At 40.6% G+C, this 26,586-nt stretch overlaps 1 protein-coding gene across 4 annotated transcripts; it reads left to right on the top strand.

Annotated features, from left to right (window-relative positions):
- The first annotated feature begins 1,061 nt into the window (after positions 1-1,061).
- LOC136425251 (E3 ubiquitin-protein ligase TRIM36-like) lies at positions 1,062-15,021 on the top strand. Of its 4 annotated transcripts, none has more exons than XM_066414067.1 (12): positions 1,062-1,135; positions 5,346-5,560; positions 7,140-7,385; positions 7,628-7,774; positions 8,405-8,558; positions 10,434-10,538; positions 10,944-11,057; positions 11,453-11,548; positions 11,892-12,145; positions 12,669-12,784; positions 13,319-13,648; positions 14,063-15,021. In XM_066414067.1, the coding sequence occupies exons 2-12, from the start codon at positions 5,439-5,441 to the stop codon at positions 14,629-14,631; spliced, it is 2,253 nt and encodes a 750-aa protein (XP_066270164.1). In that variant the 5' UTR covers positions 1,062-1,135; positions 5,346-5,438; the 3' UTR covers positions 14,632-15,021. The 4 variants fall into 4 exon arrangements, with proteins under 4 accessions (XP_066270164.1, XP_066270163.1, XP_066270162.1 ...); XM_066414066.1 differs by lacking the exon at positions 1,062-1,135 and adding an exon at positions 1,151-1,269; XM_066414065.1 differs by lacking the exon at positions 1,062-1,135 and adding an exon at positions 3,893-4,028.
- The last annotated feature ends 11,565 nt before the right edge of the window (positions 15,022-26,586 follow it).

Genomic DNA, 26,586 nt, shown 5'->3' with positions numbered 1-26,586 from the left:
CGACTGAAGTGTTTTAATTATATGCAATAAGAACATTTGTTTGTAGGTAGCTTTTAAACAGGATTTTCATGTGCCGTTATTACAGTTATTTATAGCTTAGTTATACCCCGAGACAAAGTTTAAAACCAGTTATTTGTACGCCTCTCCAATTTGTAAGCCTCTAATTACATAGTACTGACAGAGAGTATTGCAGACGTGGCCCAGTTGTTTGCACAGTTTTCAACACCGCTCTGTGCGTGTCCCCTATACTATCGGGGACATATATGCCAGTTATACGTGTAACCCTATGGAACAATGTAGAAAAAGATGGTGTCATTATCTCAAGAATCAAAACTTCAGACCATAAAAACCTTTTATACAAATTCTATACGGCTAGTCTGCAAATAAAACCTCTCCCTAACCAAAGTTCTTGGATTGGTCCTCCAGGCTTCAAAGACTAGAAGCCAGTTTACAAAGATCAGTCCACTATGTCATGGGGGGGGGGGGCGGAAAACCACAAGATGGAGAAAGGTCATTCTTTAAAACTAATTCAACAAATACAGAATCTATCCTACCAAACCCTCCCTAAACTGCCCAGATTTCAACAGAAAATTCCACTAAGAAAGGATTTTAGGCGTTCAAACCCTTGTTTTTATGGGGGGAGTCTAGGTACAGGTGCTAACAGTTACGTCATCCCTATATTTGTTCCCGTTGAGCCGTTTGAAATTTGATACGCCATACTTGTTGAACTACGTAGTATACTGTGCAATCAATACCTTCCACCGTTGCACCCAGTTTTACGGTAAATAATAGCCGGGTGCATAGATCGGTAAATGGGAACAAGGCCTTTCAGATCGGACTCTACCAACTAGTATTAGGGAGACTTCGAATTTGAATATCTTAAAACTATGCATACTGTCTTCAATACTACAACCCCCTCTACGTTCTTCAATGTATACCTTATGAAATACTGTTATGTCGTTAAAATATATATATATGATATAAGATAAAACTTTTCTACGTTCAAGAAAATATATTCAGCTAAGGTACACCCCTATAGTGATGAGATGCCCCCAAAATGAGCCGTTTTTAAGTACACTCACCATACACAAAGTTCACACGGGTAGTGCACAGTGACTCACAGCTACGTTAACAGGTAATGTTTATACTTGTAACTATTATATCATTGTTTAAAGTGACTCAGGCTACAGATATAGTGTCTTTATAACACGCTTGAAGAGAAGTTTCTTCATTTTTGTTGCGGAACATCTTTGGTGTTGCAGTGTACAGGTAGGTCGTGTGTTTTGATATCATAATTTTGTGTTCCGTAAATATAGTTTCATCATAGTTGGTAAATCTATATGTAAACTGTGTTTTAAGCTACACAGTCTGTGCTATTTCATCTGCTAAAGGGTTACCTAAACATTTGTAGATGAAACTCTTTCAGTAGTGTTACTATCAACCAAGTATATACATAATTCTGTGATTATCTGTGGCAAGAATATTGTATAAAATTGAGAATTGGGACAAACATGACAAATCACACATACTAGCTACTGCAAGCAAACTGTCGGTGTTATATCTTATAGCATGGACCAAATATCTCAAATATCGGTTATCAATTCAAATTTGATCACAATAACAATTGTACAACTTATTGTGATCAGCATATTTGATTTGCTTAACAATAATCGCTATGCAACATACCTTGGTTGCAAATATCAAACCACAACGTTTTTGCTGTCTATAATACTATGGAGGTATGTTTTGCTTGGACATACATTCGTGTACTTCATTCGCCCTACCAATAGCACTTGGGGTTCCAAACTTTAAGATATTTTGTCGTATCCCTCTTCCGTGTAGCCTGTATGCCAGACTGTTTCCAGGGCCTACCCAGGCCAACTCCTCGGCTCTAGGGCCAACATGCCCCGCAAGGAAATTCTACAGCAGTCCCCCCTGAGTTAGATCCTCACGATATGTATTACAGAGATTGGGGTCTGGCATTCAGGCTATCTTCAAGATGTATTACGATATGTAATATCATTTTGTGTGGGAGTGGCTAGGGAGTTGAAAATTACCGACGTAAACCACAAGCTTTCTTGACACGATCTTAAACGTGACTTTTGGTCAAAGGTATGAAATACTGTATGGAAGAAAACATTGTACTCCAAAAAAAAGATCGCGACTTCGAAAACATGGCATGCAAATTCATGTCAGCAACGTTTTTGTGTAAACAATGACCTACTGTGTCACTCATGACTGTTCAATTCGTGTGTAGTGATGTATGTGCGTTTCATAACATCATGTCTACTTGTATATGCATAGCCAGTCCCGGACTGCGAACTTTGCTTTGTGTTGGCAACAAAGGCCATGGACTTGTCTGGGATACTAGTACACGTTTCACAACTATCAATGTTAGTCATGTGTCGGGTGGGGTGTTCGAAATTTCTGTTAAAGGCAACCAAAGCAATATTGGGAACCAAAAAATGGAAATAAAAAAGATGCTGAAATATAGAATGTAGTGACATTTACTAACACTGTCTACCACATTTAAGTGGTAACTTCATACTTTGAGCATTTTAAAACCGTGCAAAAACGTGCCGTACGATGATCCCCTTAGTTTCGCGAGCCTACAAAAACCCCGGCGACGATATTCAGTGAGTTACATTACAACGAATTCGTAATTTTGCATCATGGACGTCGCTATACATTGCGATGGTGTTGTTTGAACTAATCATGTATAGAAGTGACTAAATGAACTGACTTTTTAAATCCGATTTTCGGGCACTAATATTGCCCAATGAACCAATGAACTAATTGAGTGAATGAATGAATGAATGAATGAGTGAATGAATGAATGAATGAATGAACCAAGGGATGAATGGTTGCATTCTCGTGTTGCAGTTAGAAGACATATGATAACAAACCATATGCAGTTATTTTCTAGTCCTTCTATTGTTGATAGATTGTTGTATGTGGAAGAGATACACCTAAATCTCCAATATCTAGTAACTGTATATAGTACCTTTTTGCAGTATAAACTCACTGCATGAAATGGCCTCGTATCCCGGCGTATACGTACAGGCATTCCTCCGGAAATATTCCATATCCCGGTGCGGATTTAGCGTATCCGATAAAATTAACGGATACGCTAAATCCGCACCGGGATATGGAATATTTCCGGAAGAATCCCTGTACGTATACGCCGGGATACGAGGCCATTTCGTGCAGTGTTGATTGTCATTAGCATTTGTTCCTTGCTTTTGCACGATGACGTAGTGTGTGGAGCTTTGGACTGTTGAAGTGGAGTTTTCCTACTAGAAAACGCTACTTGAGTGGCCCAGCGTTCTCCTTGCACAGTCCTGAGTCGACTCAAAAAACACGTGTGTATATCGGGTCATAGACTCGTTCTCTACACATTTTTAAGGAACCAATCAACTAGTGTTGAGTCAATTATACAGCATCCGATGGAGGCATGTAAGCTAGTCTAAATTTGTTGTCTTGTAGCCTACAAGCTCCGGATTATTTGCCCAAAACTGTTGTTGTTTTTAGTTCACAAACTTGGAGCTTGATCGAAGCTACTAGAGTCTGCATAAACATATCTTAGCTGTTCGCAAGAGAAAAAAATGAGAAGAAATCACGTTATGGCCATCTTTTTCACTTAAATTTAACGACGCTAAGTATATATGCAACTTGTTATGGCCCGATTTACACATATGCATTCTGTGTCGACTCCAATTCGCTGATTCGACTCAAAAACGCGTGTTTAAATCGGGCCTATAGTCAAAGCTGAACTAACAAGTTTATGTCCGTGCCTTCGATGATAGGTTTAGTAAATACAGCTGTCTTTCAGAGCATTTCCCGCCATCCGGCTAAATTTCCCGCCATTCTTAAAATATTCGCTTGCAAATTTGGAGACAACAGGTGCAGAAAATCGTCCATTCTGAGAGTCGAACTGGGTGAAGCTACAATCTACTGTCTTCTTCTGTTTCTTCCAATCTTACCTTCTTGAAATCTTCCTTACTGGTCAAGTCTACAAGATGTTTCGTGTAAGTATACAGTTACATGTAAAGCAACATCTTAACATTTCAACGCTTGAAGGAAAGAAGGAACGTAAGATGTTATACAAGTGATAGACCGACTAAATGGGGAGGGGGGCGTAATTCAATACTCAAAAGACATGGTGTGAAACTAGGCGGCAATAATAGACATTGTCTGTGCCATTGTCTGAAGATTGTAAATACCTTTTTTGTACAATTATCAGAATTCTAAGTCTTTCTTATGGGAATCTAGTGATACTAATTGTTCCCTAGAGGGGGTGGGCAAGATTGTGTGTAATAAGCAATATCCTATACACTAGTTTCTATGACACATAGATTGACTTATTTTGGACCTGATAGCAACGTTTTAGTTTATTTCAAGTTTTTTTTCAAATCTTTTAACAACAGAGTTTTAGTCAGTAATTGCTCGCGGCTTCTTTTGTTAAGGCTTTGTGTCATAAAGTTTAATTGTTTTAAATTGCTACCGCCTTTCTTGTTGGACTAGGTTATTATGCCACATTTTGCGAACATTATAATGTTTGTAATGACAAAGCGGTTACAGAGGACGCTTGTGAAACAAAACACCACGGACGATCCTAAATTTTACAAAGGGGGCCAATAATTTTTTAATTACTTAGCCCAATTTTGTTTCTTTAATTACAACGACTAAGATATTTTCTACAAATCAGAACATTAGATTTTCATGACGTTTGAATTTTTAGCTATGATATACATGTATTTTGATGGGAATCTTTAGTTGGTGTATTTTAAGTTCTTACGGATGCCCCCCTCCCAATCCCGCAGAATCTGAAATGAGCGTTACCTTTCTCACATGGGAATTAGCCATTCATTGGTAGGGTTAGAAATTGCCACAGACAGCGTTGCACGCTGAAAATTGTACGTTCCAAAAATGTTTCATTCCATGGAGGATGAGACAGAAATGGACGACGATTTGGCCGAATTCGTCCGACTTTTTCCCGCCATTTCGCTATGCACCTGTCACAACCATGGCAACCTTCATGATGTCGTCTGCGAGGACTCTGACTCTGTTTTTGGCGCGAGTCCAGAACCACTTTCTTCGGATGAGGTTAAAGATTCGTGGCTTGTTTATTCTTCTTTTTTTCCTGTGGCTTTTTTTTCTTCTTCTTTTTTTTGTATTAACCTGTTTCTATGTTTTCTCCATTTCAGAAAAATGACACTTGAAAACGTACATATAGAAGGAATTTTGCGTGTGAAAATCTTGAATCTGTCAAAGAATGTTGTAGAACAAAATTACATGTAATAGTATATCTGTAACTAATAATTATTTTCATTCTGTGTTATTAGAAGGTGCGCAGGACACTTTCGAGAAGGTCTTCACGGAGTGGAACCGAACCAGTGACTCCTGGTACCCCGTCCAGCCAGCACAGCCGTATCCCGATGCCTACTTTCAAATCGCCTCCCGAAAGACCGATTTCACCAGAGAGCGACAGAAACATCCCGTCACCAGTCAGCTCATTGGGAACCTCAGATTCGAGATCGAGGAGCACAAGCTCTTCTGGGTAAGAGGCCAATTTTTGTTGTTCTTTCTAATTTGTTAACTCCATGAAGGAGGTTCACCTCTTATGGAGGTATTGCGGTTGAATGTGTCCGTGTGTTCGCAGCTATAAGCCAAGATCCCTTGGATGCATTTGTACGTGCTTTGGCATGTCGTCTGCTAGTATGAGCGATATAATGCAAGTTGATTTTGGACACCGTAGCAGCATTTCTAGATAGTGTTATATTACAGAATGACACCCCCATCTTGAAGGTGTGGTACAGTCTACAACTGGCACCAGTCAGCTAAGGCCATTACCTTCTCTCCAAGCAGAAGTAATGCTCCGGCATGCGCACACTACCTTGGTTTAATACTGCCAAGTATTTGAATAAGAAACTACCTGGACATAAATGGAAATAGATTTTAAGGAAATTATTATTCCTGGTAAAGAGGTTATCAAACACCTTACCCCACACTGCAAACACCATAATTACTTCATGCAGGTTTTTGCCCTACGTGGACATAATTATAAGTTGTTAAACCGGGCGGCCCCATCCCTTTAACTTAAGAAAAAGTACACATGTATTAGCAAAGTTCCTACCTTCAATTGTGCAGTAATTATCACCATACCTTAGTCGTTTCAATGGAAAAGCTTTCGCTTAGTTTTCAACAAATAAAGGTATCAGTCATGATCGTACAAAAAAATGTCAACAGTGTATCGTTGAAAACTAAAACAATATCATTTTTCATATGACGCAAATGTTTTGTATATCCTTGGTTAGGCCTGCCATATACGTCACATAGCATGTAAGTAGTGCCATGCTTAACTGTGGTATACTGTAACGTGTAAACACTTAACATCCTGTTTGAGTAAGCAAAATTTGTTTGAACTATGACCGCTATGTTGTTTACAAACTGCAGAGGTGATCATGAGCGAGAGAATATCTAAAACCCCTGTTACAGCCTCTAGTAATGACTAAAACCCCTAGTGCAGCCTCTAGTAATCAAGTTCGTGGGGTGCTTAGGGCACTTCGAAAAATGGCGAAGATTCTCGGTATCATTTCCCACTACGGATCAAATCGGCATTCTCGCAACTATTTCATTGCAGTAAGATATGTGTCAAACATCTGCAAAAATTACAGAACCCGCTAGAGGCCCTCCCTGACACGTGCGGTCCATATGCATGCTGACTTAGTACAATAACATCAGCGTGAGGTAGGAAACTTGGCAGTAAGTGGCCGAAACCAAACAAATAAAAACTACGAGTTGGAAAGACTGCATTTTTGAGCGATCGTATGCAACTCTTTCTCCATAGTTTCTTCCCAATACCTGTCCTTGCAAAAATACAAAATTAAGATTTAGCCTGAAGGCAAAATGTCGCAGTTACCGCTTACTATATATTTGTTTTAGCATACTGTGTGTGACATGCATGACGGTGGAATGACGCACACCGAACCTCTCCGGCCGATCTTTCAAAAGTGAACGGATTTGGTGCGCCAATGTGTCAACATCTGCACTTTTACCACCAAGAGCCGTAATCTATTTTTGGCGACACCTTAGAGGTGGGCCTGTTAATCAATGTTGTACGTTTGTGTGTATTGCAGTGACCTCTCCAGCTTTGCAAACATGGAGCGAGAACTTCAGTGCCCGGCATGTTCGGAGCTGTTCACCCAGCCCCTAGTCCTGCCCTGTCAGCACAACATCTGCCACCGATGCGCCAAGGCCATCCTTTACCGGGACAGTCCCGGCACGCTGGCGGGAGGACCGCTGTTCAGCGCCGTACAGAGCCCCATGCAGAGCCCGCGGTCCGCCAGACAGAGGCGGGGATCCACACCCGGGACTCTTCAAAGGTATGATAACACCCCGCCTGTGTGGCGTTGTCAAAATATCCCATCCTCTTTTCGATGGTGCAACTAGTGCAAAAACTGACGTCATTTTAAAGGTTGTTTTTTGTAAATTTCGCCAAATTTCTTACTCTGATATTGACGCGAAACATCATACAAAACTGGTATTGCTGCAATACAAATTCGGGTTGACAGGGGGCGCTTTTTCATATACACATAATAGATTTGTCCTGTTATGTGTTGTGTAGGGTTCCTTCCTTCCGCCGGAAGAGTAGTGTCTCCAGAATATCCACGCCGACCGGCCCCAAGTCTCCCCCACCCCTGAAGGAATTCCCGTGTCCAAAGTGCCAGGAGGGGGTACAGCTTGGGCCCAAGGGCATCAACGGCTTATACAGGTAAGGTTGTTGATGTATAAACTATTGCCCAAACTTCCGTGAATAGCTTCATCAGATTGGAAAGACACTGGATAAAAAGACTCTGTTTGTACACAACCAAGTGTGGGACTGTATCTGTTAATAGCGACGCCTATAGCTGCAGTGCAAAGTGTACCAGTCAGAATTAGCCGGAAGATTTCTGACGGTCACCGAAAGTTGGTTGTGTACAAAGGATTTTCTTATTCATCGCCCAAACTTCCAATGTTGTAATTTTGATTGATCTTTCACAAACTATGGGCGCGTCCGAACAGAAAATTGGTCCTAAACCCTTTCCCCGTTGCATGATGTGAGGCACGGGGCACTATGGGTAAAAACATGCTATACCCAGTACTATATCCAGTCTGAGGTATACTGTGTGTTGTCATGTAGCTACCCATAATGCCCTACATCTCCCAGCATACAATGGGGTCCGAAAAATATTGTTGCTATCATTTTCCGTTATCAATATTCATATTTACTTTTTCAAATCTTTACATAGCTACGGTAGGGTAACTTTCATTTCTACCCCTTCTAAATACTTTTTAGTCACATTTTTTCCTCTGAGAAAATAGCAAGGAATTTCACTTCATATTGCAACAATGTTCTCTTCAGGAATTTCATCCTGGAGACGATCGTGGAAAGATACAAGTTCCAAGCCAGAAAAGCCGGGGCGATCCCCTGTCAAGCATGCAAGCAACGCCCCCCTGCGGATGCCACCAAAACTTGTCTGGACTGTCAGGCCAGCTTCTGTAACGAGTGTTTCAAGGTGACGTTAATTCTGTTTCTTTAACTGACCAATCAGAGAGAGAGCAACCGTGACGTGTGTAACGAGTGTTTCAAAGTGAAGTTAATTCTATATGTTTAACCGACCAATCAGAGAGAAGGCACTGCATTACGTATGTAACGAGTGTTTCAAGGTGAGGTTAATGCTATATGTTTAACTGACCAATCCGAGAGAAAGCACCGATGACGTGTGTAACGATTCGGTATTTCAAGGTTTTCGGTTAATTCTATTGGTTTAATCGACCAATCAGAGAGAAAGCACCGATGACGCATATAACGACTCAGTGATCAAGGTTCGGTTAGTATTATATGTTTAACCGACCAATCAGAGGGAAATCACCGATGAATTACATGTTATTAGCTTATCGGACCCTGTGATAATTTGCAAAATGACAGATCGGAAAAAAACAGCATTAGTTTGAAGTCCACACAAAAACCCACATACAAGATCATAGATAAACGATGAGACAGTCGTTATTATGTTAACCTTTATGGAAAGGAAACATATTCTTTTTGCTCTGTTTCTTCTTCTTCTTCTTCTTCCGTTCTAAACAAATAAGGTCAATGACCTGAACCAAAGATCTGTCACCATGGTTACTGGTAAAATACATAATAGACACCCTGTGGTGTTAGTTTTTAATTATGTAGCAAATGCTGAGCTAGGACAGAGATGGTGCTAGTCATCACATATATGAATGCGTTTTTAGTAAGAATTAACAGAGCAGTAGTTTGTAAGGTTTAGCCCATGTGAAGGTAAACATCATGCATTTGCTTGCAAATGTTACATTTCTAGTTTTTGTCTATCATAGAGAGTAAAGATTGGAAAATCCTGTCCCTTGTGCTTTGTGCTAGGCTCTACCAGCCTCCGCGGGTCGCTGGGAAAATAGTAGAAATTGACCAAATAGAGTCAATTGTACGAAGGGAGTCGGCTACGGAGAGAGGGTCAAATAGGCAACCCTAACTGCGCCTGCGAATGAAACCCTCCATGGCCAAAGTATCCGGCAAATGTTCTCACTATAGCCGGCGCGGTTAGTCTGGTAGAGATAGCTTCGTGCGCCGATCCAACCATGCAGTGGTCCATCTTTTTGTGCTAATTAGAGCACATTAAAACCCATGCTACTAATTTGAGCTGTAATAGCGCCGATAATACGTGCTTTTAGCCATTGTATTTTTCTCGATGAGAGAGTGCAGTAACATGTTATGTGTGAATAACACCTTTTGTGACCCATTGACGTGTAATTTATCAGGGCATGTTTTTAGGATTAGACGCATTTTTTCGGAATGATTTCACATGATTAGCGGTACTTATGGGATTTAGGAGACTCCCTTGTTGAGGTATTAGTTATTGTTAAAACGCTCGAACATTGCGGGTGGTATATTTTCTTAAATTAAAAGATTTTATGCCCTGGGTACACCAACAATCATTTCACACGTCCCGCTCGTTTCGGTCTGCGCACTTGCCACTCAAAAACCTATTTTGGTGACGCATCAGGGGCGTAGCCGCATTTCCTAGGGAATTCGTTTTTGGCAAGAACTTGCGGTACCGGCCTTTTCACATAGCAGGGAAGAACTATAATCTATGGGGTCGTGTGGCGTAACAGCAGGGTGTTCGGCCCAGAACCAAGCGGTCCCGGGTTCGAATCCCCATGACGCCACCGATGTTGCACCCTTAGGGAAGGCACTTACACGACTTTCCTTACTCCACCCCGGTGTAAAAAAATGGATATATTGTTCTCTGTACGGTACTGTTAGAATAAGTTATGAAAAACTTGAGTGCAGTGCCACGTTGTCCTTGTCTGCCAAAAAGTGAAATAACAAAAACTCTAATCTAATGCTTTTCTCTTTTTTTTATCTCCAGACTGTCCATATTTGGGGGACTCCCAAAGCCCAGCATGAGTACGTCGGCCCTACTTCAAGTTTCCGCCCGAAGGCGCTGCTGTGCCCCGAACACGAGACGGAAAAGGTTAGCAACAATTGCGCATACGTGATATAATTAGCCATTGGCCAATCACAACATCCCTTCTATGCTATGATTGGTTGTTTTCAGTTTCAAACACTAGCGGTAACAGTAATCGATGAAATGTGTATACAGCAATGTGTTTATTGCTAACTTTAAACTTTGTTCGCCCTTGAGGCGTTAACTAAGATCATTTCCCTTGTCAATCGCAAGGTGGTGTGCTTGTCTTGCAGATTATGGTAAACTAAACTACGTGAAATATCATCCATGCCTTATTCACTTGTGTAGTACGATTTCTACATATTCACATAGGTGGTAGTATTGCTGCTGTTGTAAACATACAAATTAAATTCATGCAGTTATATATTGTTGCATGCAAGGTGTCGCTCTTCATTCCTAATGTTGTTTCAGGTTAGCATGTACTGTCTGGCGTGCAAGCGGCCCGTATGCCACTTGTGCAAGCTGGGAGGATCGCATGCAAACCACAAGTTCCACAACATGAACACTGCTTACAAAAACATCGAAGTAAGTCCTTTTTTTCTTTCCCCTAACATTCCTGAAATTTTGCATTTTATCTATTTTAAAAACAGTAAAAAAAAAATCAGAAAAAAAAATCCATAGATATTGGCACTTTTGAGATTATGAGGTTTTGGCGACGCCTCTGGGGCTAGTCTAATGGTATATATAATGTGTGCAGTTTGCAAGAATTCTAGGAATTTTACAGGAATGTGACAATAACTCGACTTTCATACATTGGACAACTTGTGTTATTTGGGTAGAGAAGGCAATAAACTGCTATAATCTATGCAAGTGAGGTCCTCATTTGCATGTGAGCTTAAAACGCAAACATTAACAGAGACCACCGTCGCCATGGCAACATATTTTTACGTTACCAATCTTGTTTATCTTATTTCTTACAGGAGAAACTGCGGTCAAATTTGCGGATTTTGAAAGACAAGCAGGAAAAGGTAGAAGAACAAAAACGGGTGGTGATGGAGAAGAGGGAGAACAGCAAGGTTCGCGAACGGAAAAACTTACAAACTAACATTTTAGATACTCACCCCTCTAACTCTAGTAGCTTAGTCATTTTTCGTTTGCCCAATCATATTGTTTATCGAATCGCTGTGAACTACATTAACTAAGATGTTGGAAACTGATAGAGGTTATGATTCTGTAGAGCAAAACAAGGTAAACAAAATGGCCGACTCCTGACGTCACAAGTCAAAATGGCGGCGCCCATCGACCTCAGTGTAAAAAAGAACATGTTAAATCTGCTGTGCTAGCCGTTTGGCACAAAATTTTCATAGGCTATGGGGTTAGGCAGCACGGAGAAGGTTGAACTGTTTTTCCTCTTTACAGAAAGCAGCCATTTTGGTGAAAGACAACATCGTCAAAGCCATCGACTCTCTTCACTCTGTCCTGGACGACCGGAAGTCAGTCTTGTTGGAGAAAGCGGAAAAGGTGATGTTTGGTCAAGAAAGTGACCTTGAAGCTGCTCTCGCCCAATCTCGCGAGATGATGGGGATCTCGGGACTGATTGAGTACGTGGAACAGGTCCTGAAGGAGAACAACCACGCCTGCTTCCTCCAGACTGCCACGGGGCTCTGTAACAGGTAAATTGGTGATGAGGGGAGGGGTATAGACTCAGTCACGTTTGGGACCGCAGTCTTAAAGGCAACCATAGTAATATTAGGGACCAAAAAATGGAAATAAAAAAGATGCTGAAATTTAGAATGTAGTGACATTTACTAACACTGTCTACCACATTTGTGTAATAACTTGATACATTTTAAAACCGTGCAAAAACGTGCCATACGATGATCCCCTTATATATATAGTTTCGCGAGCCTAAAAAAAAACCGGCGACGATTTTCAGTGAGTTCTCACATTACAACGAATTCATAATTTTGCATCATGGACGTCGCTATACATTATGATAGTGTTGTTTGAACTACTCATTTATAGAAATGACTAAATAAATTGACTTTCAAAATCCGATTTTCGGGCCCTAATATTGGTATGGTTGCCTTTAAGAAGTGGATGATGCTTGTTGCACTGTTATTGTTACTTGACAACATTTATGTATGTGATATACGTTCCTCTTTTGCTAACTCATAATTTTATATCTGTGTGTAGGGTTAAGGAGGCGACAGAGATGGCCCTCCCGGTAGACTTGGACGTGACCGGTGATTCGCTGACCCTTGACATCACCAGGGAGGAGGAAATGCTTTCTCAGCTGGACTTTATGCAAGGTAGGAGGTTCACTCTCAATCTTGACTGAATTACTACTTATAAACCTGTAAAGTAAAAAGTCTTCGAATCAGTAAATGATCTTAGAGTGAAAGCTCAACTGTGTTGGTAGAATACATATTTGTGCGCATGCAATTTGAGCTGTGTTCCAATACAAAGAAAACACTCGAAATAAGTTGATGATCTTGTCTACCAAAAAACATGATGTTCAAAGTGTGAATTTCAAAGTCTTATCTTGACAAAGAAGACTATTGTAGGCTACATAATCTTCAGGAAGGTAAAGACGATCGCTTCAACGGAAAGAAGAAGTATATCTATTTTTTCATGAAAACACTGACAAAACCTTTCGTCAGTGACTGGTCAGTGACTCGTCACTGACGAAAGGCAATGGCTGTTACCCGGAACGTCTGACCGTTATTTCAAATTTATCCAGTTGCTTGAGTAACTGTTACCTTGTGTATCTTATTACCTGGATGTCTAACCTTCATCGACGCACTGACAATCGTGTTCTTATAAACTACTTTTTGATTTTTCAGCTCCAAACAAGGTTGTTCTGTGTAACGACGCCATGGTGTCTCAGAATGGACGCGCTGACGTCACATGGAACCCTCTTACGTCATCACCAACCGACTCTCTCGACGTCCAGTACTGGAAAATGGCGGAGATAGGTAGCGACGCCGACTTGCATGATGGGACATCAGAGGCACCGACGCATGCGCAGACGATCCGGTGCGATGACGTCATTTCCTGTCGCTGTGAGCTGTCGGAGTTGGAGTCGGGCGCGTGGTATGCTTACCGCGTGCGCGCCTGCAACGTAGCGGGACCGGGTCCGTGGAGCGACATCGGAACTATAAGAACATCACCTGGTATGTGATTCTTTTAATAAGTGTGGCTTTGTTTTGATTTCATATTACTCAAAACGTAATTGTGAAATAGCCATTAGAAAAAAGTCACAATTTTCATTCCTTACGTTAGGAAATCATAAAGACAGCATTGCATAAACAGTTATACATATTTTTCTCTGTCATTGGTTATATCATAACTGTCACAACGAATAACCATTCAGGTTCTACCAGAACATGGCGCTGACTTAAATAAAATTCAAATTTTCTAGCCATTGGAAAAAAATGTCACAATTACCATTTCTTTCTAAAGCAAATCTTAAAGACAAAATTGCATCAACAGTAATTTTTTCTGTCATTCTAATTTTCTTTATTGGCATTTTTATCCTTTGGGTTCTATGTCAACAAAAGATGAATAATTTTCTACGAATTTTGCAGATCTACATTTCGACTTGGAGGAAAACTACGACCATCATTCTCTGCGGGCTGACATCAAAGGACGCACCCTCACTTCAGTCCTGCAGCCGGCCAAGCTTCGTCCCGGCAACTCCGTCAATCATGTCGTTACCATGGAAACACATTACGTAACCGGTGACGTCAAGATCACCAGCGGTCGCCATTACTGGGAGATTAACGTTGGACGTAACAGTTTCCTAGCCTGCGTCGGCGTCGCCGACGAGGGAGCGATTCAAACCGAACTCCGCCGACAAAGTGACGTAGACAGCGGCCATGACAGTTGCGACGAGAACGACATTATTCGCGCCACAAACACCATGGCAACCGTCACAGTTACCATGGGAACACTAGAGGGGGCTGAGAAGAGTGTCGTATGTTGCCATGGGGACGACTGCGGCTCACGTGTGGGCATCTTTGTGGACGCCGACCAAGGCGTCGTCCGTTTCTATGACGTCATGACGAGAAAGATGGTGAAGGAATGTTCCGTGGACGTGGGAAAAGTTCTCGTTCCTCTGATTGGACTGTGTGGACCAGGAACAGTCCATTATTAGATTCAGGGTGGAAATGGAGAGAGACGGTATTTGATTCAAATGAAGAGGGCAAATGTTGTTAATGTTGCTCTATCGTCTTCTACTTGCAGCACCAGATCTTGACACAAAATATCCATGTACATTTGTAGCAGCTCTATCTCCTTAGACATGTGACATCATCATTCTATGTGCACACAAAGGAGAGTATCACACTTGTCTCGTCATCATGTAACTGATCATAACTGACAGAATTCTTCCCATATCACGGGCACTGTAAAGGAAGGCTTAGGTAATTTTCAAAGCCCTTTGAAAATATTCTTGTATTTGTACATGTGCATTTACATTGTGTTCATTGTCTAAGTATACTAAAGAAACTTGCCATTGTCCTGGTTTTCCAGGTCATATTGTCAATGAGTTATTAACCTAATTAGGATAATTATCTGTAGGATTAATAAATCTAGTCAATAAGTTGTTAGGGTTGGTGAATGGTTAACGTTAAAACAAATGTGGTTAATGATTTATGTGAAAGTCTGTACTGGAAAAGTAGTTTTGAAATTTTGTGGTCGTTATCTTAAAGGGTGGGGCATCACATTTGGTCGTTAGTTATTAGAGGTAGCACATTGTCTTGTAGCTCTGACAGTTTAATCATAATAACCAATGCAAACTCGTAATATTCCATTTTACCTGTATATTCTAGCAATTTACACATAGTTTGAATTCTATCTCTGTTATAGTAATGCCGTTTTCTAGCCGACATTGTGCAATTCAACTGAACAAACTTTGCCGTCCTCTGGACAATGATGTGATAGTTATTGAATGGAAAAGCAGCATTTTATTGTACAATTCTTGCAATATGTGAATATGTGATAGTAGAGACTGACACATGCAGTTGGGGGTAGTTTTAAACATGTCAATCTTTGAGTACATGCTTTGAGTACATGTCATGGTGTCTATACTTTGTAATGTCGTCTTTTTTCGGTCTTCTGTTATAACTATAGAATAGTTTCTTCTTCGGGCATAGATGTCACCAGTACCTTAACAAACTGCAGTGCGTTCTGATAACGCTAGATGGCTCTGCCGCCAAGCAGTGATAAAGGGAACAACTACATTTTTTTCACGAAAAGTAGCAGGCGTCCTAGCCCTCGTTGCAAACTCCTTCCGGCTGTTTTCGTTTTCAAGATACAGTTTTCTTGTTTACTATTGCATTTTTTCTTTCTTAAATCGCGAGCAATGAGAATAAAAACTGTAATGATAAAACTAACTTAAGAAAGAAAACAGCCAGCAGGCGTCCAAGAAACTAGTCTCTATCAGAAGTCTTCACAGCAAGCTTAAGTGACCCTATGTCTTATTTGTTTAGAAAACTGTTTCCATTTTTGGGGCAATTTTTAATATGTTAAAACAAGCCAAGAAGTCTAATAGAGGCTATCAACTACAAGGGGCTATTGATAGGATGATCCTATCAAAGTATTAAAAAAATCCACTATTGACAGGATCATCCTGTCAGTAGTAGAAAAAGTTACACCGTTGACAGGATCATCCTACAAGTAGTGCAAATTTATCTACTGGATCATCCTGTCAATTATCTTCCTGTCAATAGCCTGAGGTACAACGTAACCAAGCATTGCCATATATGGTGATGCAGGTCAATATTTACGACTTTGCCTCCAATCGGCACGGTAATCGCAATACGCATGACCGAACTACAAAGCTACATAAGTAGGCCTCTTTCTTTTTTCAGGATAATTTTCGAGTCCTGTCTGTCACAAACGAGGGGTGATCAATACGTCCTCGGCCTCACCCAAAAATAAGGTCTACAACTCAAATTTTGGGGCATAATTATGTAGTGTGACATCTTTTAGCAATATCCACCAAATTTCAAATTCTCGGGCCAATACCTTTTAGTCGAAGTCCATTTAAAAAACATTAGGTAAGTGACGAGAAAAACAAGGGCGCACTGTGGTCAGAGCTGTGTGGGTCGAGTTCTTCATGCCATGAATCGACATAAAATCTTCGAAGACATTGTCAAAATGTTTGATAAAGATTCCCTTCTTATTTCAACAAAAAAGAAGTGGGTACTAGTATCTGACTTTCAGCAGAGCAAGTCAGCCCGCACACCTCAGGTCACAGCTCAATTGTCCATGTTTTTGTCCTTCTACCTCACCTAATATTACTGAGTGTCGTCTGTAAAGTAATGATCACAATAATTTGAAGTTTGGTGGATATTGCTAAAAGATGTCCTACTACATAACTATGCCCCAAAACTTGAGTTGTGCACCTTATTTCTGGGTGAGGCCGAGGACTTATTGATCACCCCTCGTACATGTCAACACTGAGCGTATTGTATGCGTGGATGATGTATTAGCTGCTTGAGGGTTCTACGCTTCTCTGGTTGAAATGAAGTAACGCTTTGTTAGACTTTTTGACGTGACATAAGCTAGGCCGTGTTGATTCGATTAAATGGATGACATCCGCGCGCGCATCAATTTTCGTCCGTTAAAACCCCCCCACAAAATTCGGCCACACTGTATATCGTAACAGTTACAAAGACGTTGCAAAATAAGAAAATATATGCCGTATGTTGCACACAAAAAAAGCGTATTCTAATGTCGTACAATGCCAAAGTCAATTCCTAAGTCAAACTAGAAAATGCGAAAGAACGAAAATGAAGAATCTATTCTGTGGTTGACCATACTCTGTGTGTTAAGTCATTTGTTCAACCTTCCTGACCACGTAGATTCATATTTTGTTGGCAACCTTTTTCTTGCAAAACTTTTATTTTTCGCCGCACGCTCGCATCAGTTTTGGCGTTCCCAGAGAATGACATCCATACAATCAAATCAACATGGCCTTATTGATAAATACTAAGTTTCTACAATACTCTAGTTAAAATCTGGACAGCACAAGGACAACACAATGACCTCTATAAAGAAATGTCAAGCGTTTATTTTGTGTACGCTTGCCTCAGTTTTGGGGTGCCCAAAGAACGTTATCCATATAATCAAATCAACATTGCCTAAACTAGCCTTTCTTTCCTTTGTTTTTATGCAACATTCTGTATTAATCGCTCTGGCAAGCCCAATCATTCACCCGTCTATAAAATTGGTACTTATGCTCTCCTCGAAGCGACTGGTGGTTTCTAATTAGCCTCACCTGTAATCAAAGAGACTGTACTTAATTAAACACTGCCTTATCTAAAACTTTAATCGCTCGACAAGCTGGGTGCCTTTGTTTTCGTCCGTTCTTTCGGGAGCCAAACAAATCCTTCTCTTTGTGTTGGGATCGTGAGAATCTACGCTGTAAACGGTTTGAGACCGCAGGCGATACTGACAGAAAATCTTCGGCTGTCAGCTTTGATAAACGAGACCCCGAAGCCCAGAGACCTCCTCTGTTTCATGATAAGTGTCTTTTAGCTTTTCTTAATCACTTAGTTGCACGAAATGATGTTCTGTTCCATGGAGTTTTTAAGAGTTTTGAGACTGTACGACATCTGAGGAAAAATTGGCGCCATTTCGCTGTGTTAGGCAAAACGTCGTCTGCAATAGACGTCAATCATTTACAGGACAACACATAAACGAGACCCGAAAGCCCTCCTCTGTTTCATAATCATTGTCTTTTAGCTTTTCTTAATCACTTAGTTGCACGAAATCATCTTCAATCCTTTGACTTTCGAGAGTTTTAAGACTGGACGACATCAGAGGAAAATTTGGCGCCATTTCGCTGTGTTAGCCAAAACGTCGTCTGCAATAGACGTCAATCATTTACAGGACAACACATAAACGAGACCCCAAAGCCCTCCTCTGTTTCATAATCATTGTTTTTTAGCTTTTCTTAATCACTTAGTTGCACGAAATGATTTTCTGTTCCATGGAGTTTTCAAGAGTTTTGAGACTGGACGACATCTGAGGAAATTTTGGCGCCATTTCGCTGTCTTGGCATATCCTTGTTGTCGTGTTGACCTAAATGTCGTCTGACATAAACGTCAATCATGCTAACCATGCTCCATTTTCATTTACAGTACAACACACTCATTTTAGAAAATTTGCAGTAGAAACGTACGACTTTTAGCGTTTTTCCTGTGTGAATCTTTCAGCTCCAATGATCGTATAAGTGATATAACGTTGGGTAACTTAAATTCGTGGGGTACTTAAAGTCGGGATTTTTCGAAAACGGGGTATTTAGGGATATGTGCTAGATGCAAAATCAGTTATAACGCCAGCAATGCAAAGCAGATAGACTAACATATTCAGAACACTGGCTGAAAAGCTTCGATAACCATGCATTAGAAGTTGGCGACGTCAAAAACTCTCCGTCCCTTATTGACAGAGTCTGGGGGCCTCTTGGGAGAATCACCCAGCACGGTTGTTCGCTGGTTTATAAGACAAATGTCACATCTCCTGCCTGCTAAACACAATTATTTATAAGACAACTTATTACAATCTCTTTTGCTAACCTGCAACTGGATTCTAAGTGTAATCAATCATCAAAACTCCTCTCTGTTGCTACAACCTACGGCACGGGTATTTTCCCGCCGCCATATTGTTAACCAGAATCCTGTTGTCAAGCAGACGACAAAGGTTTGTGAGGAACACTTTTTGTCTAAATGCTGCGTGTGATAGTGGACTGAGGAAGATATTTTCCTCAAAGTTTGCTCCTAACACAACAAGGAACACATGGACATAGTGGTATTACCATTGCTACGGCATCCAGCTAACTTCCCATGAATAATGTAACGTTACACGTTGCCCGATGATGACGATGGGCCGACTTTGAGTGAACTTCTACCGACTCAACACACGGGTTGTTCCCGAACTGGCCTGATGTGTGCGGTACGGCCGTTTTTTCGTGTATTTTTTTTACTTGGACACGTCTATATCCATAGCACTCTCCTCAAGCCAAGGATAGAACGAATAGCTGTTGTATAAAATGTGATTAGCGGTAAGATATTCAAGACGAATCTTCTCTCCCGAATTAATGTGCCCCCCTGTCCGACAGCACCGTAATTGTGCGTGCGGCGGACGGTAGTTTGAAGTTGAAATATTATGGTGTCAGCACGACTAGAGACAAAATCTACCATATATATGATTAGTGCAAAGATAGTACATGATACTGACAGAATAATAGAAAAAAAGGATGGTTTATTGTTCTGCTAGATTGATTTCAGTCAACCACTATCGGAAAAATCCCGAATTTAGGTTACCCAACGTTATGTCAGTAAATGTTGTAGTATGGTTCGAGCAATTTTTGTTTCTTTGTTTGTTTGTTTGTTTGTTTGCTTCGCATAACTGCATCACATACCAGTTTTGTAATTAAAGGCAACATCTTTTTTATCGATGAACAGTTTGTATGAAATTTATCAGTGATCAAAGTGGCAGCAAATGAAAATATTAGACGAATTGAAAGATATCGTAGATATCTATTTTGCCCACAATCTTGTTCAAATTGCCAAGTTATAGGAAGGGACGTAAAATTGGGGATGGGGTCCCGAGCACGTTTAAAGGAAGGGCTAGCAACTATTCTCCAAGCAGAGGTTTCGGTCGAGTGGGGAAGGAGTGTCCGGGATTTTTTACGTCTGTACTAAATCAAAACCCTTCTGATGTTATCAAACATCGAATGGTACATCTTTCTAGTGCTTTCATATTTTCGTAAACACGCGTTGAAGAAGCCTAACCTGTGCTTGGAGATCCTACCCGCAGCAGACGACAGTTGTGACATTAGGAATTACTTGTTTTTAGGTCAAAACTTGAAGAGTTCTCAGTTTGCGTTCTTAATCCACCTTAAACGTGCGAGTGGATAGAGGAATGAGCTTAAACACGCTGTGTGGGGTATGGGGTGTCATTTTGAAGTATGTTGGCTTATAAGCTGTTCTGGAGCATGGAAGAGTCTACCATAAAGATGTTAAGTTTAGTCGCGTGTCTACTTAAAATTGAGTTTTTCTACGCGACATGTAGCGCAATTATCTTTTTGGCAGCGATGTGACGGTTAGAGCGTTGGACTCATAATTATCATTATCTTTTTAAGACTCGAGAAAAGTTCATTGATTGATAATTTGATATGATGGTTGCCTGTAATCAGTAACTGTTGTAGTTTAATGTCATTGGTGACGCATGAAAGCTGCTTGAGGGCCCCAACTTCCGAACTCAAGAGCTATCTACCAACCAAAATTCGTGACGGTAGCTTGTTCAGAATACGAGATATCATAAACAGAAGTTCCGCTGCAGTATCTTAACAAGTTGCCAGGGGGCCCAAAATCTAATCGTTTATAGGTCTTATCAAGACCTGCCTACATACCAAATATCAAAACAATCCATCCAGGCATTCTCGAGTTATCATGTTGACAGACACACAGACACACACACACACACACACACACACACACACACACACACACACACACACACACACACATACACACACACACACATACACACACACGAACGCTGACGAAGGTAATAAGACGACTTGTTGAACAAGGGAAATTGCCCAGGTGTCAGGCTAAGGAATTTGGGTTAATCTTCAAGAAATCCTCTTTACCTCCTTGAAAACGTCTAGACTTGATTGAAACGGCTTAACTCGACTTAAAGGGGATCTATTTTCTTTCTCTGTCGTTTGACAAACTGACCCGCGTAGTCATCAAGGACGCCATTGTTTGATGACGTATGTAAATTTTAAAGATGTTACTTTACAGTATAACTACTTAATTTAAAAATTGAGTAATGATACTGTAAAGTAGCATCTTTATTGACACAACAAAAGTACAGCGACTTTCATAAGGTCTTCTACAACTATACATGCAAACAATCAACAATGGTATACATATATGGCCACGATGAACATGATTTTCTCTACAAAAGACGTTGTAGAACGAAAATATTAGCTCAGAACATAAGTAGGCATCATAAGCACAATTAGTTCAGCAAAACAGCATAATTTTATGCACTCGAAATGTACTCCATGACGTCACTATTTGTAGGTGACGATTTGAACAAGTCCGCCATTGTTTAGTGACGTATGTACACTATCTTGTGTAGTGATTGTAAAGTGACAGAAGAAAATGATAAACATGGCTTGCTCCGCAAGAATATAGCCTCTACTAGGCCCCAGAGGCGGCTGGAAAGAGTAGAAATTGGCCAAGTAGACAGATAACATGCCAGAAGAGTTAGGCCGCCATAGGAGTACAGTTTGAGCAGCCGCCTCTTGAGCCTAATAGAGGCTACAAAAAGACGTTGTAGACCGAAAATATTAGCTCAGAACTTAACGGCATATAGCACAATTAGTTCAGTGAAACAGCACAATCTTATGCACTCGAAACGTACCGCATTCAGGATATGGTTCAATCTTTAAACATTCCGCATAGAACTTCTTGTTCGTACTACAGATATATTTTCAGCAAGTCATATATACCCATTAGAAACGGTCACATTGGATTGGCAAGCCCTATTGCTATGCTGTTGTCTTATTTTCAACACAGAAATAGTGGAGTGTGTCCAATTCTTATAATAATTAGACAAAAAATGGATCAAATTTTGTTGTCGTCGTCAATTTTTTCTATGGTTGGACAACATTATCTTGAAAAATGAAAATGTTTCCTAATAAAAGAAATAATTTCGTCATTTTCAAAAGTCCTGTATCAGAGGCCTCTATTAACAATACCTGGTCGTCAAAATAGAGGAAAGAACAAGTAGAGCGACCCTTGTACTGGGTCACATTCTGAAGGACTGAACAGCATACATGTCGGGACGTGCTAAAGCGTACGGGTAACTCACTGGGTTGCGCCTTATTACTCCTAATTGCGAAAGGCATTCGCAAAGTGGCTTAAACCGACGCCAGTCGCCTGAAATTGCAATTTTAGTTTGATTTCAAGACTATAGATTTACCTAAGCCAAGAAGGTGTGTTTTTTGTTCATTTTTGGCAACCCCTCAGGGGCGAGCCAAATTGTTGTTTTTCACATCTTCTTCTTTGACTTTAGAATCAACTTTGGCATCTAACGACATTATATAATTAGTATCCATTTGCTAATATCTTTTTTTGTAATTTGCGGTATATATTTGCTAACCTTGCCGCTGCTTTGTACGATTTACTGTACGGTCAAAAACGTTTGACCAAAATTGATGCCCGCGCGGATGTCATCCATATACATGTATTTGAATTAACAAGGCCTCACAATAATTTTGTGCCCTGCAGCGGATGACACCGATGGCCGACGGTCAGTCACTTGGAAGTCACAAACGCTGGACTGGACAATTCCGGACAATTATATTGGCTGAAGGGTCAGGGGTTAATTATCTTTTCATTTTGTGTCCCCATTTTTTTATCCACAGGTCCAGTAAGTTTTTTATCAGGTCATTACATTTTGACACGTTTTTAAATGTCAAAAAAGATTCGTTGTCTTTCCAATAATCATAACGTTACCTGCTCTAAAACAGGGCATTCCTCGCAAAAAAATTGTACATTTTCAATGTGCACATTCTCTTTTACCCTTTGTTCTCATCCGTAAATGTGAAAACATTTTAAAAACAGGAATGTGTGTATAGCAATAGTCCCTTTCCAAAGTCCGGCGCCATTTTGAATCTGCTCTCACTTGGGACAAAAATAACTGAGCAAAGTTTTAAGATTATGAAAAAATGACTTTATTACTGAACATTTCTTTATTTTCCTTTTTGATATTCAGATCAGATCAATCCAGACTTGTTGACGGCGTTACCAGACAAGCCGGACCAGACACATCACCTGTAAGGTAGCGTGCGTTGTCCAGTGGTTAGCGATCTTGCCTCTGGAACTAGAAGCCCCGGGTTCGATCCCGGCTGTGTCTCTCACCCGACATGCACGCTACAGGAAAAGGTTGCAGTCCTTAGGACGGGACGTTAAGCCGTGGTCCACTGTTCACTGCGCTTGTCGAAAAGAGCTAGGGGAATTTTCCCGGTACAATGAACCTGTAAATACTGTACATAGCGTCTGTCTTCCTGTCACAACCAGTGGAAGATTAGCTCATCTGTTCATTGAGTTCATTTGAGCTAAACTGGTTCGATATCATTTTCCTTTCACTATCACTTGTCAAAGTTGGAGGGAGTAAGATTCTTCATAAAGTACTTTTTTACATTTAAAGAGTAAAGGACCTTAAACATATCGGAACTGTAAAACAACACTAGTCATCCAAGGTTACAAGAAAGTTCGTAAAATGTGAAACACAAAATGGCGATGACTTCTACAAACGGTACGACTCTGGCTGTACACAGGGGTGTGTCCTCACGTAGGTTTGGTTTGTTTGTTTGTTTTTGTTTGCTTGCTTGCTTGCTTCGACCCTTGTTTACTCATGGGAAGCTAAAAACGTCCTGCAGGCCGCTTTTCATTCAGGTCAAGAGGCAGAATATAACAAAGATACATATTACATCATTTAAGTGTGCAAACATGTACCATTACACATTCAAATGGTGCAAAACATGAACCATTATACAGTTGATATAACCCGTATTCTTGCTTGATATAACCCCTCTCTCCCTCTCTCTTCCTCCCTCTCTCTCTCCCTCTCTCTCTCTCTCTCAGTCTCTCTCCCTCACTCTCTACCTCTTTCTGTCTCTCACTCTTCTACATTGAGAGGTCGTTCGAGGTCAAGGTTTATCTGCCGTCCGTACAGACAGAGATAGTTGTAGGGGACAGTGGGGTGAAACGGGGAGGGGGGTTCGAAAAAAGTCTCTCCTTTCTCTCCTCTCTCTCTCTCTCTCTCTCTCTCTCTCTCTCTCTCCTCTCTCTCTCTCTCTCTCTCTCTCTCTCTCTCTCTCTCTCTCTCTCTCTCTCTCTCTCTCTCTCTCTCTCTCTCTCTCTCTCTCTCTCTCCATTCTGGCGACCACCTGCCCCATGCCTACGTGCAGTGACACATCGTCAAATGGTCTAGACTGTCAGCCGAAACCCTTTGAAATAAAACACGTTCTCTTTACAACCATATAATTGTCTTAGTCACCACCTCAAGACCGCAAAGATACAGGGGTCTGGGGGAGTTTATCTGTCTGTAAACACCTTAGATGTCAAACGTGTCAGGACTTTCCCACCTGGAATGTCTTCAGGTGTCTTAAGGCATCTCCCGTTAACACGTCTCTACAAATGGCTGTCTTCACACTTTACATTCTAGATTGATTCTTGTCACGATTTTGTAACACTTGATTACTTTGTTTTCATATTTTGAAACAATTGCTCCATAATTTTTCGAAAAGAGTGGTACGACTGTTTAGATTTAATCAGAAATGGTTCTAGTCAAAGAAGGTAAATCATGGCTTTGTGTGTACTGATATAGTTTCACAAGGTAAAGGTAAAGGTAGTCCCATAGCCTTTTTTGAGGCCGAAGGGGCAGTGGGTCGTTATCCAATGTGTCTAGGGCATGGTATTGGAAGTCGGAGCCCATCCCTCTCCTTCCACCACCGCCATTTACCTCCCCAACCGAATACAAGTACCCATTTTACACCTATAGATATGTGGAGTGAAGAACGTCTTGTTAAATGCCTTTTCCAAGGGCACAACGTTGGTTGCATGTCATGGGATTTGAACCAAGGACCTCTGGGTTTCGGGGCCAAACCCCCTAACCGCTCAGTCAACACGACGCCACACAGCGTAAATCTAAAACCGTTTTAGAGCCGAATTTAGTGTAAATAAAACTAACTAATGTTTACACTATATCTGCAAGCCCTATAACATAAGATCCCAACAAATATGATAAAAGAACACCCACTGGAATGATACACAATTATAGCATTACAAGATATGCAAAACCGTTAATACTAAATCACATTTTTTGTAACTTGAGAAAAAAATTACATGAACAGCCTGGAGACTCTAGTTAACGGCGACAAAACATAAAGAAGGAAAATGAACAATTCGTTACTGACTCGAAAAAATATGCACTTTAATGACACACACACACCCTTTTCTTGACCCTTAAGGTGTCATCTGTTCTTTAAGTCCCGTGTAGTCTTTAAAACAATACTTAAAGGAAACCCAAGCAATATTAGGGCCCGAAAATCGGATTTTGAAGGTCAATTTATTTTGTGATTTCTATACATGATAAGCTCAAACAACACTATCACAATGTATAGCGATGTCCATCATTCAAAAATACGACATTGTTGTGATGTGAGAAGTCCCTGAAAATCGTCGCCGGGGTTTTTGTAGGCTCGCGAAACTAAGGGGATCATCATAAGGCACGTTTTGCGTGGTTTTAAAATGCTCAAAGTATGAATTTATTACGAAAATGTGCTAAACAGTGATAGTAAATGTCGCTAGCAAAAAGATTTCAGCATTTTCTTTGTTTCCTTTTTTTGGTCCTAATATTGCTTTGGTTGCCTTTAAGAAGCTCCGTGAAGCGAATGAAGTTTTAAAAAAGACATGTCTTCCCTTTCCTCCTTAAGACAACACCACCTGAATTTTCCCACGCTTCTGCCGCGACGTTTTGACACCCTTAAGAAACGGATCACCACTTAATTGGCACAGGTGATAATCTCCTGTACCTATGTGCGACGGTCCGACGTAGCCTTAAGGCAAAAACCTCGCCCCTAGTGTTAAGTCTTCTCGCTATTTTTCACAGGTATGTCTGACCTTATGTGTCAAGTTAGTCATATTTCGACCATGTAATTGTCACGGTGTGCGAATATGGGGCTAGTTTCCGGCACTGGATTGTATTTTAATTTCATAGTCAAGAAAAAAAAACTACGGATGCCAGGAATAATTTTGTCTTTAAAAAGCAATAAAGATATTTTAGAATCTCTTTTTTGTCTTCTTTTCCTGTTCTGTATACTCTATATGTGCAGTATAGATTGTGAAAACAAGAGATGGTATGTTGAGAGTACAGTGTGAATTGTTTTAGAATTTAATGTATTTACCACTTCCTTTTAATATTGACTAAAATCACAAACAGACGGCTTTAACTGAACAATAATATTGCCATTATTGAGAAACAATATAAGCTACTTTAAAGACATTGTCTTTTTGTT

Source organism: Branchiostoma lanceolatum, chromosome 19, assembly GCF_035083965.1.
Source record: "Branchiostoma lanceolatum isolate klBraLanc5 chromosome 19, klBraLanc5.hap2, whole genome shotgun sequence".
Taxonomy (NCBI): domain Eukaryota; kingdom Metazoa; phylum Chordata; class Leptocardii; order Amphioxiformes; family Branchiostomatidae; genus Branchiostoma; species Branchiostoma lanceolatum.
This window is presented reverse-complemented; position numbering and strand designations above follow the sequence as displayed.

Coding starts and splice junctions, on each gene's coding strand:
- LOC136425251 (XM_066414064.1), top strand. CDS start 4,930: ATGTTTCATTCCATGGAGGATGAGACAGAAATGGACGACGATTTGGCC. Junction 7,775..8,404: donor GGCATCAACGGCTTATACAG/GTAAGGTTGTTG, acceptor TGTTCTCTTCAG/GAATTTCATCCTGGAGACGA. Junction 10,539..10,943: donor CCGAACACGAGACGGAAAAG/GTTAGCAACAAT, acceptor ATGTTGTTTCAG/GTTAGCATGTACTGTCTGGC.